The 12,072-nt window shown below is 37.3% G+C and overlaps 1 protein-coding gene across 3 annotated transcripts; it reads right to left on the reverse strand.

The window, feature by feature from the left end:
• Window positions 1–146: 146 nt before the first annotated feature.
• LOC121730139 (proteasomal ubiquitin receptor ADRM1) lies at window positions 147–9,147 on the reverse strand. Of its 3 annotated transcripts, none has more exons than XM_042119029.1 (6): window positions 9,064–9,147; window positions 8,642–8,978; window positions 7,436–7,650; window positions 6,940–7,121; window positions 4,175–4,404; window positions 147–584 (listed from the first exon to the last, which is right to left on the reverse strand). In XM_042119029.1, exons 2-6 carry the CDS (start codon window positions 8,969–8,971, stop codon window positions 342–344), a joined length of 1,200 nt encoding a protein of 399 aa, XP_041974963.1. In that variant the 5' UTR covers window positions 8,972–8,978; window positions 9,064–9,147; the 3' UTR covers window positions 147–341. The 3 variants fall into 3 exon arrangements, with proteins under 3 accessions (XP_041974963.1, XP_041974964.1, XP_041974962.1); XM_042119030.1 differs by having other exon boundaries at window positions 4,211–4,404; window positions 6,934–7,121; XM_042119028.1 differs by having other exon boundaries at window positions 6,934–7,121.
• Between the last annotated feature and the right edge of the window lie 2,925 nt (window positions 9,148–12,072).

Raw genomic sequence — 12,072 nt, forward strand, 5'->3', positions numbered from 1 at the left:
TAAAATACCCTATTTTAACGAAAAAAAAATATAAAAAGTACATGTGATTTTTTTTGGACAATGCCCATTTTGAACCTAGCCATCTTGTAACGTAAATTACAACTCATTACTTTTTAGATTGAAAGGTTAGAATTAATAAAACATGATTTTATACCACTTGTTATATTGCAAAGATAAAATTTGTTACATAAATCTCAAATGTAATTGTTAATGTCTATTACGCTTTTAAATACTTCTGAAAACAAAGCGTTTTCTGAGAACTGTTTACACATCTATTTATCTATTACAACAAAAGATTACACAAATATAAACGCAATAAAACACGCAGGAGATAGCTCGACTTAGTCGAGAGACATGGGATCGTCATCTTTCTTGTCTTTCTTATCGTCCTTGGGTTTTTCTTTCTTCTTGTCATCCTCCTGGGACTTATTGCCTTCCGAAGTGGAGGTAGACTCCAGAGCCTTGAAGAATGCCTGCATGTTGCCACTATTGGCCGCTGACGTCACTTCGGTGGGTAGACCGAACTGCGACATAACCGGACCCATCTGTCCCGACGTCAGAGCCGACGAAAACTGATTGGCGGCCTGAAAACAATGTTGAAATTAATAAAAAGTACAAATAGTTAGACTGCTAATTTATAATTTTTATGTTGGTCTTTCGGTAATTATTAATTAAATGATTGGTGAATGCGCGAGTTTTGAATTAGATTCTTTTTACGGCCGAAAAACGCAAAAATAAGGATAAACAGTAAACGTCGTATAAATTTTTTTTCGTAGTAATAAATTATATGAAAAATGTTATACCCATTCAGCTAAATATCATTAGATATTTCATTGTATTCAGAAATCATGCTATTTTCAAAATAAAAATAAAAACACACACCTCACGAAATAGAAGGACATCTTGACTATTCATCTAATTTCTTAAACTCTTGAACACACATGCACTTATAAAAACCAAAAACAATGCAGTGTTAGTATGATCATAAAAAAGAACCTCCGGCCATCACACATATTTTGCCAAGCAGTGCAGAAATGCAAAATTTATTTTATGGAATGTAAAACATGCATTTTAAAACAATTTTGTAAGAAATAAATATGTTTTTTTTAATACCGAAATATGAATTATTAAAAAAATCAACAATATATTTGCTTTTAATTACTATGCAGTATTTGGAATCTTTGCAGTGTCCCATTCATTAACCTGATAAGAACACTTGTTTTAAAAATCTAGTTAATTATAATATTGTTACTTACATTTTTTTTTTAATTTAAAAGTTTCAACTTGTACTGCACACGAAGATTTCGTGAAGAAGATGGACTTGCTAGTCTTCATTTCATTTTTCAATCACAACATGATAACATAATACCAAGAAGGGTAGTTCTTGGCAGAAGGGTGAAAAAAAACATTATGCATATTGAATACTTATTGATTTATAATTTGAGTATGCATCACAAATTATGCATCAATTTGTATAGATTACAAAATACAAAGATGCAAAACTTTCTACAAAAGCAAGGAAAATCAACAAAATATAAGCATGGCCAGAGCAACTAACATTTAACTTAAATGTAAAGCAAAGCAGTTCCGTTGACTTTGACAAGAAATAACAAGCAAAAAACCAAGCATCTAAATATTAGACCAATTCACATAATCATTAGTATCATAACTGTATCATAATAATTTGTTTAGGACTTAAGGTCAGCACTCAACATTATTGCACATGTGTTTAGTCGTTGTAAGGTTGTTGAAATTAAAAAAAATATATAATGGAAATAATCAGGTGAATTAGGCTATGATTGAAAACTTAATAAAGAGATTTAAAAAAAATCAGAAATGTAATTTTAGGTTTTACAATCGTAACTGACCAACAGCTTTTCAGCCTTGAGCTGTAAGTGACAAAACTTCTAGAATCTAGAAGCTATTTGTCACTTGTGCTCATTCAGCAATTGTGAAAAGGGGCCATTGGAGTATTGTTATTTGTTATGTTTGTAATAGATGTATGTTTAATGTTCCTTTTACTATTAATCTTTTTGTAAAAGGGTGTGTTGCTGTGTAATAAAAAAATAACTAAAATATAGCTGACTCTATAACCTTGACTTTAAGGGCTGATTCACACCAGAATGGCAGCGCAGCGGCGAGCATTTTCAGTGTCATAATATTAAGATTTTAAACTTTATCTTCATTATTGTAATACATATGTATAGACCGGGAGGTGGTGACACAAAATTCTTTGTCATTTGTACCAGTATCACAGAATATATATTAGTAGTACCAACAGAATTCTAACTCGTGAAACCCGTTTAAAAAAATAACAACTCTTGCTGCGATACTATAAAGTTCAAATTCCGACCGCGCAGTGCTAGGTGCCTACAATTATAATTGCCTACATGTGCGCTCTCTTTCTATCGCGTAAGAGGTACCCTTTCTGACGAAATCAAGATTGTCACCTTTTAGAAAATAAAATAATCTTCTTTTAATTACTATAGTTACTAATAGCAAACTTTTTGATAGTAATAATCAAATTTTAGTAACCCAACGTATATTTTATAATAGTTTTATATTCGATTATAGTTTAGGAGCTGGTCAGGAATTTTTTACAACTTAAACATAGCAACTTGTGTTTATTTATGTGTAGTATGCGGTTTGTTTGTAACAAATTGGTTTATTTGCTATGTTTGTGTATTTTTTTTAAAATCTTTTTTTGTATTTTAAAGTCTTAAATTACTTTATTGAAATATTTCTTTGACTTTTTTCAATTGTTCATATTTATCAGATTAATAATGATTCTGTCACAGCGGTTAAATCAGTACGTAGATATATGCGACGAAAAAATCTTGCGCGCGCGTCACCGCTCGCTTGTGAGTCCCTTGTGATCTGCCCCTTTAAAGGGGACTTACAGTTCGATACCTAAAGGCGCGAGTGGGACAGGCCTGCCAGTATGGAGGTTCTTCAGGGGTCTAATTACGTAAGGGCAAAAAGTAAATGATGGTCACAGCGCTCGCACCGGCGGCCCAAACGCATGGGGCGTTTGGGCCGTACATTGTTTTATTTAAATTAATCAAAATCAATCAAAATCAAAAATATTTTTATTCGGAGTAATTTTTTTGAATGATGATTTTAATGAACGTCGATACTACGGTGCCTACCACCGGTTCGGGAACTAACCCGGTGAGAATAACCGGTGTAAGAAACTCACACAGGGCCATCTTTTACTAAAAAGATGGAAAATTACAATTTAAAACATATACAGTACAACACGGTCACATTAAGCTGACGCACCATGGAATGTACATGCAAGCATCGTAATAATGTATTCGCGTCGGTATGGCGGGCCGTAAGTCACACCCGAGAAGTATGGCATTACGCTACCGCCTACTTCTTTTTTTTTCGACTATCTGAAAATACAAGCATTTTTGTGGAACAAATCGTTCGACACTCGTTATTTATCCGACGCGTTCGATTAACGCCCACGCGTTTGGGCCGCCAGTGTGAGCGCTATGACCATCATTTTCCTTTTTGCCTTTACGTAATTAGACCCCTGAAGAACCGCCATACTGGTATAAATGACCAAGAATTTTGTGTCACCATCTCCCGGTCTAATAGTATCGCTTGAGAAACTTGGAAAGTCTTGGGGCCGCAATTTCTAAAGCGATATTATGTATTACAAAAATGAAGATAAAGTTTAAAATCATAATATGACACTGAAAATGCTCGCCGCTGCGCTGCCATTCCGGGTTGAATCGGGCCCTAATATCGCCTAATAAGTATTTTAAATAAGCTTACAAAGTTTTCTCTATCGCACAGTAAAAAGTAAGCTTTGACGAAGTACTGGATGTTGCTGGATTTGAAGAAACATTGTTTATAATAGGTGTACGTCTAATGTTCCTTTTACTGTTATTCTTTTCGTAAAAGGGTTTGTAACTATGTAATGTAAAAGTATTGTTTATTATTTAGTGACACTACTTTTATTTGACTTCAAATGGTATTATCCGGCGCAATTTGTATTAGAAGCAATTTTCCCAATGATGCAAAGTCCAAATAAAATCTGTATGCTGCATATACAGATTTTTCCAAATGAATGACCTGAGCTTAGGATCACTAGAGAAGAAATATTGTTAAAGCGGTCCGAATCCTTCAGTATTTGCGAGATCAAGTCGATGAATGTGTTCACCTGAGCGAACTGCGGGGAGAGCAGGGTGGTCCTTACATCATCGGTAGTCGGCGGCAGGTGAGGCGACAGGCGCTGCGAGTTGGCCGGCGTGGTTGCCGTAGTAACCACCTCGGGGGCGGACAGGGCCGCGCCTAGCTCGACCCTCGCCCCCTCTGAGGCCCCTTCGCCTTCCGGAGCGGTGCCCAGGCCCGAGAAGTAGCGCTGCAGGTCCGACAGGAATATCTGTCCACCTGTGATGAAACAAAATTAAGATTTTTAATAGTGTATGGTGAATAACTAGGTACAATAGTTTTTTAATAAGTGTCCATTAGGGCATTGGGTTACTGACTTTCTTTAAGCTATATTATCCTTATTGTCTAATGTTTACAAAGTCTTTGCAAAAGTGATTCTGGGGCGCATAACTAGAACCCTAGACGAAAACCAGCCAAAAGAACAGGCGGGCTTCAGGGCAGGATACTCGACTATCGACCACATACACACTGTAAAACAAATTTTGGAAAAGAGTAAAGAGTTTAATATGCCAGTCTACTGCTGCTTCATTGACTTTAACAAAGCATTTGACTCAATAGAGCACGAAAACATCTGGAAATGCCTGAAGGCACAGGAAGTCGAACACAAATACATTAGGATCTTGAAAAACATATACACGAAAAGTACAGCCAAAATCAGACTAAAGAAGGAGGGAAAAGAAATAAAAATAAATAGAGGGGTAAGACAGGGAGACCCGCTTTCACCTTAAATATTCACTGCTGTGTTAGAAGGAATCTTCCGAGAACTAAATTGGGACCAGTATGGACTAAACATAAACGGTGCGCTATTATCAAACTTAAGATTCTGACTGACGACATCATATTATTTGCCAAGACAAAGGACCACCTACAAAGAATGCTCACGATGAACGCCAACAAAACAAAGGCCTTGACAAACTCAACGGAAGAGAACATTACGCGGATGAACGATTGAGTTTGTGAAGGAATACACCTACCTCGGCCAGCAAATGTCGGCAACTAATATGATGTCAACAGAAATAGACACAAGAATTGCGCAGGCTTGGAAATGCTACTGGGGATTCAAGGACATAATAAAGAACAACGAAACAAAGATGAACGTAAAAACTAAACTATATAATACATGCATTCTCCCAGTCCTAACATATGGATGCCACTTGCCAGACTTGGGCACTCACCAAGGAACAAATAACAAACTGAGAACCTGTCAGACAGCAATGGAACGAAGCATGCTAAACATAAGGAAGACCGACAGAATAAGAAACAAAACAATTAGAAAACGTACAAAAATCGACGATGTAATAACAAGAATTAGGAAACTAAAATGGAAGTGGACCGGTCACATAATAAGAGGCACTGAAAAGTGGACCAAAAATTTAGTGTTCTGGTACCCAAGAAATGTGTACCAGAACACTACAAGTGGACCAAAAATGTAGTGTTCTGGTACCCAAGAAATGGTAAAAGAAATAGAGGAAGGCAGTTCCGGAGGTGGGAAGATGAATTAAAAATGACAGCAGGAAAAACTTGGACAAGGACAGCGCTAAACAGAACAGAATGGAAAGAAATGGGGGAGGCCTTTGCCAAAGGGCAAACAGATTAGAGAAACAGATTGCCGAGTATATGGTACTACTCACCCGCTACAGTCAGCGGGTTAAGCTAAAAGAAAAATCCAACAAGTCTGAAAATAAAGGCTATAAATAAATAAATCCTTATTGGCATTCATCATCAAATGATGAAAATACTTGCAGCTAATGCCAAGATACAAATTAATAACTATGCAATGTGTCCCGACACCGGTGTCCGATCCTTTAATGTCATGATATTATCATGTCATATTTCAGTGACAAATTGGCTTTCAAAAATTTTTTTACTAATACTTCATAAGAAAATCGTTATAACTTCTAAACTATCTGACTTAGAGCATAGAAGTAAAGAAATTTATTTAAGATGAATCCTATCTTTTTAAAATATAAAAGAACCAGTTTAATGCGCCAGATTTTTCACAAAAATAAATAAATAAAAGTTTATATGATCCAATATTACAGTACAACAATTCACATTGACAATTAATTGACAAAAACATTAAAACATAACAATACAACATGAAATAAAACCGGACACAGTAACAAAACAATGCGAAAACAACAATAAACAGAACTTGAAATGGAATGGTAGGTAGTGCAATGCCTTATGTGCCAAAAAAGACACCACTCAGGCGTAACTCTGTAGAGAGCACTACAGCGCCTGGTGTTCTGTGGCTCCTGCTGTTGTTGTCATTGGACAGACAGCTAAACACTCAGCAATAATAGGTGTAATTGTAACGCAGATATGTAACATGCATTTACGACACAATTTATAATATAAATAATCTCCATGTACATAAATAATCTCCATTGCACAATTTTTTCCCTTAAACTTTGGTTTTCTATGTTTAATTCCACGAAATTTATAACATATTGCCTGTGTAAGCATAGTCCACAAGTTTAGCTATCAAATGAGACCTTTTTTATCTTCATAGGATATTTACATGAGAAGTATAACTGGTCAGATTAGTGTGAAAACCCGAGAAAAACTTTAAAATGACTGCCATATTACAACCGTGAGAGAGAGAAAAAATTTGAGAGCCAATTTGTCAATAAAATATGCCATAGATCATGAAATTAAACCGGTGTCGGGTCACATTGTATACCAAACAATTTTGTAAAATGTAATCTACATTCTACAAAATCTGGTTCAAAATATAAGAATTACCTCTACCTCCAGGTTGAGCAGCTGTAGCAGTGTTTGGTGGAGTTGCAGTGGGTGCTGGCACATCTCTTGCCCGTGACGGTGTCCTGGTGGCAGCTGCCTCAGTAGTGCGAGGGGCACTGCCACCTCGGGAACTGCTGCCACTACCAGCTGATGGTCTGCTAGCACTTGTTCCACTGCTGCTATTGTTGCTGTAAACAAAGAAATCTAAAATTAGTTTTTTAGAACATGTGGTAAAGAGTCGGTTAGAAAAACACCTACAATGTTTATAATGTAAAATACTAACTTTATAAATGCAAGCATGCATCTACCTATTACCTAGTGAAGCTTAAACCGCTGAACCAACATGATCCCGTGTTAGGATTAACCAACATGATCCCGTGTTAGGCATAAAGGGTACCAATTACAACTGTTTAATGACATTGACTCACACTAGTTTTCAACTTTCTAAACATTTGGATTCCATCACTTATGCAGAAACAAAAAATATAAAACTCAACTATACCCCATAGTTCCAAGTAACGAAGATAAACCACCAATCTGACCAACACCTCCAAACAGCTGCATGAGCTGCTGCTGAGACATGTTGTTCAGCAAGTTCTGGAGTTCACCATCTTGGGTCCCACCACTGCCACCACCTCTACCACCAGAAGAAGGCGGGTTGTTCAACGCCTCATTAATTCTGCGGCAGTAATCATCATCTTTGTCTGTCTTGGGCTCCTGAAATGTTACAGAAACTGTGACAATCACAAAAAATAAAGTTTTTATAAATACATTAATATACATATTTACCATTTCTGTTATCTATGTTATGTTTATTATAAATTAGTGTACAATCTTACAGTTAAATAAAATTAATTTAACCCTAGATCACTAACCTTAAATTGGTGTTACACTGTCACTAACCTTTCGACTCACCGACTACACAATAAAATTCACTTATTTTCAAAACCAACATTATTTGTTTTATAAAATAAACAAAAACTTAAAGTTCCTTGTGCAATTAAACAAAATAAATTAAAAGAAATAATAGTGATTCCTACAATTATTACAAATAGAAAAAGTGTGCTCCCCGCAAATGGCCTTTTTGCAGTATGTGCAAGAATATCATGTCATACAACTTTTTTTAAGGAAAATAAAATCAACAAATTTTCCTTGATATAGGAATCTCTTGAATACAGCTTTCGTGTGGCTCTTTAATAATTAAAATATATTCAATACTTTTTTCCAAATCACGTTTCAAAGTCACCATATTGTAACACTCAGTAGCCAGGATTTTATAAGTTCATCCGCTATTTGAAAATCAATATTTCTTCTCTTTAGAGGTTTCTTACGGTATCTGTTCATGTTTTATACGTAAATAGTGTATGATTTTGTAATGCTTATGTTTAAATATATATAATAAAACAAGCAAAGTGGCCATCTATAGGTTTAGGGAACAAAATACATAGTCACTAACCTTTCATCTATCAGATGACTCTTTGCCTGTATCTCCTAAAAATGTGCATGCGATCGCACTGAGGGTACGTGAGTCACTATTAGACCCAATCAGGAAGGTACTAAGGTGGTGTGGGTTAGGAGAACATACCGAACTATTAAACTCGTAGGGTATGCCTAGTCTGAGATACGAATGGTTAGTGATCTAGGGTTAAAAAAGTGCCATGTATAAATATTACATACTCGTAATGATAAATCATAATAATAACATTACCTGCATCCAGAAAAAGTACTTCTTTGTGAAAGACTTAAACTTGAGGACATAAACTCTTCCTGTCGTACATTCACTAACGCGAACAAACTCACAATCGTCAGGGAATATTAATAGATCATCCTCTACTTCCCCAGTTGTACGGTCCTTCCAGCAGAAATGCATCAGTGAATCTTCCCCTTGATACACATACAACAAGCCCTTCCTTTTGTCTGGGTACACCATGCGACCTTTTAGAGTCATTCTACCAGCTCGAAACTCGACGAGATGCTTGTTTCCTCCAGAGCTTCCTCCGAGTCCAGAAGTGTTACCAAACAAAGCTGTCGCAGACATCTTGATCCTGAATAAAAATTGATGTTGAAAAAAGTGAAATCAGTGAAACCAGAAATAAATACAATAGGTAGCTTGTTAAATTGCATACTTACAGGAATTACAAATCTAGTACGGTAGGTAATGAAAACTTGAAGGAATCCAATTTTGGAAGAAAATGGTTGTAATAATTTTATGTCAAGTCACGACCACAGATTACTACAACTCGGGCGAATTAACATGACACCTGGTTCAATTGACGTTTCTCTTAAGTACTGAGTGCAAAAAAAGTTTTTTTATTTTAAGTTATTTCAAAAAAAAAATTACGTTACCGGAACTAGTTATTTTTATAGGGCTACACTAACCACAGTATTAACCAAGTACGAGTTGGACTCGCCCAAGGGTTCCCCAGCAGGAATACGAGGTTTATGGATGCGTCCGATAATTTGTATCTAGCTTCATATTAATATATTCCGTGAGTAGCTAATTCATACCACAGACGCACGGCAATGTTCAAACGTTAATACGAATAACAAAAACTTAACAAATTTAACGTTCAAACGTAACAACTAACAAATAACACAACAAAACTCAACAAAAATCCAAAAACAATAACCATTAACTACTAACAAATAACTCCGAAACGCAAACTCAATAACACACGTGTAACGGTAACAGATATAATATGCTAACGCTACTGGACGCGTACGACGAGAGCGGGGTGCTGCGCGGGGAAGCGAGGGAGGGGTAAAATTTAAGCCAGGTGTCAAGTTAACTCGCCCGAGTTGTAGTAATATTGTTACGTACAACTCGGGCGAGTTAACTTGACACCTGGCTTAAATTTTACCCCTCCCTCGCTTCCCCGCGCAGCACCCCGCTCTCGTCGTACGCGTCCAGTAGCGTTAGCATATTATATCTGTTACCGTTACACGTGTGTTATTGAGTTTGCGTTTCGGAGTTATTTGTTAGTAGTTAATGGTTATTGTTTTTGGATTTTTGTTGAGTTTTGTTGTGTTATTTGTTAGTTGTTACGTTTGAACGTTAAATTTGTTAAGTTTTTGTTATTCGTATTAACGTTTGAACATTGCCGTGCGTCTGTGGTATGAATTAGCTACTCACGGAATATATTAATATGAAGCTAGATACAAATTATCGGACGCATCCATAAACCTCGTATTCCTGCTGGGGAACCCTTGGGCGAGTCCAACTCGTACTTGGTTAATACTGTGGTTAGTGTAGCCCTATAAAAATAACTAGTTCCGGTAACGTAATTTTTTTTTGGATTAACTTAAAATAAAAAAACTTTTTTTGCACTCAGTACTTAAGAGAAACGTCAATTGAACCAGGTGTCATGTTAATTCGCCCGAGTTGTAGGTAGTTTATGACATTTTCTTTGTAGGTATTTAATGTAGCGATTTTATCTAATGCCGGCTGTACACTCTCGCCGAGACACAGCGAGGCGGCCCGAGTGCGAGAGTGTAAATGGGTGCGCTCGCCTCGTCTCGCCTGTCTCGGACCCTCTCGGTCCGGACTCCGGTGTCGGTATTTTGTGCCCGAGACAATGGCCGTGTTCGTCGGCGTATTTTTGGACAAACCTTTTATTGCGCATGTCCAAAAGATGTCATGGCAACGCCATAACAAGTTGCTGGTCAAGTCGTCAACAACGTCTTAATTGTTTATACATGATTAAAATAATAAAATTTGACGACCTCTGTGGCTCAGTGGTGAGCGCGTTGGTAGCTCAAGCCGGGGGTTGCGGGTTCGAATCCCGCCGACGGAACAAAAAGTTTTCAAAGTTCCTGGGTCATGGATGTGTATTAAATATGTGTATCATATAATAAAAATCTTAAATATATGTATAGTATAAAAGTATTAAATATATTTCCGTTGTCTGGTACCTGTAACACAAGTCCATCAGGTACTTACCACGGGGCCAGACTGGCGTGGTGTGAAGCGTCCATAGATTTATTTATTTATTATTATTATAATAAAAGCTAAACATAAATACATAAGCCAAGCCGCACAAATAATTTATTTAACACTATGATAGTGTTTGATTATTTTATTTTGGATACGGAATGGAATGGAAAATATGGATACACTTGGAAAATTTTAAAAATTTTATTGTTTTTTTTTTTATCAAATAAGAGGGCAAACGAGCATACGGGTCACCTGATGGAAAGCAACTTCCGTCACCCATGGACATTCGTAGCATCAGAAGAGATGCAGGTGCGTTGCCGGCTTTTTAAGAGGGAATAGGGTAACAGGGGAGGGTAGGGATTGGAAGGGAAGGGAATAGGGGAAGGTAGGAAAGGGAATAGGGTAGGGGATTGGGCTCCGGTAAACTCACTCACTCGGTAAAACACAGCGCAAGCGCTGTTTCACGCCGGTTTTCTGTGAGAGCGTGGTATTTCTCCGGTCGAGCCGGCCCATTCGTGCCGAAGCATGGCTCTCCCACTGGTTTGTTCATTGCAACGCCACCAACAAATTGCAATTGGGTTAAATGTCAAGTCGTAAACAGTTGTCGTTGCCATGGCATGACATGATTTGGACATGCGCAATAACAAGGTTTTGCAGCGAATGCGCTAAAAACTACGCCGACGAACACGGCCAATGGGTCTCGCGAGGAAAGCGAGCGCATTACTGTACACTCTCGCGTTTTTCACTACTAGTCGCGCCGCTAGACAGTGCAGAACAGAAAAATAACAGTAATAAACGTCATTATCAGTCATTATCTGTGAGAAATAAAATTAAATATGATTTTAGATCTTTGGATTACAATGATATCTTTCGATGCATAGAGAAAAATAATGATCCATCTTCTCTGAGTTCATAACTGCGATTGAACCTATGGATTGAACTAAGCGAGAATGTGCATGATCGCACTCGGGCAAGGGGTTCTCGCACGAGACTCTCGCCCGAGAGCTCTCGGCGAGAGTGTACAGCCGACATAACTGCCGATCCACACTCGCGCGCGACAGCGCGCCGCGGATCACGCATTCTGCCAAATTTACTGATCCACACTCGCAAAGTTCGCGACATGTTCGCAATGTTGTCACTTTTTAATTTCTTCACTTTCTTGACGCACTATAGTTTGCGCTCTTGAGCCGTATTTATCTTACTTT

Source organism: Aricia agestis, chromosome 9, assembly GCF_905147365.1.
Source record: "Aricia agestis chromosome 9, ilAriAges1.1, whole genome shotgun sequence".
NCBI lineage: Eukaryota > Metazoa > Arthropoda > Insecta > Lepidoptera > Lycaenidae > Aricia > Aricia agestis.

Coding starts and splice junctions, on each gene's coding strand:
- LOC121730139 (XM_042119028.1), bottom strand. CDS start 8,971: ATGTCTGCGACAGCTTTGTTTGGTAACACTTCTGGACTCGGAGGAAGC. Junction 7,122..7,435: donor TCGTTACTTGGAACTATGGG/GTATAGTTGAGT, acceptor CTTTGTTTACAG/CAACAATAGCAGCAGTGGAA. Junction 4,405..6,933: donor TGCTCAACCTGGAGGTAGAG/GTAATTCTTATA, acceptor GTTTCATCACAG/GTGGACAGATATTCCTGTCG.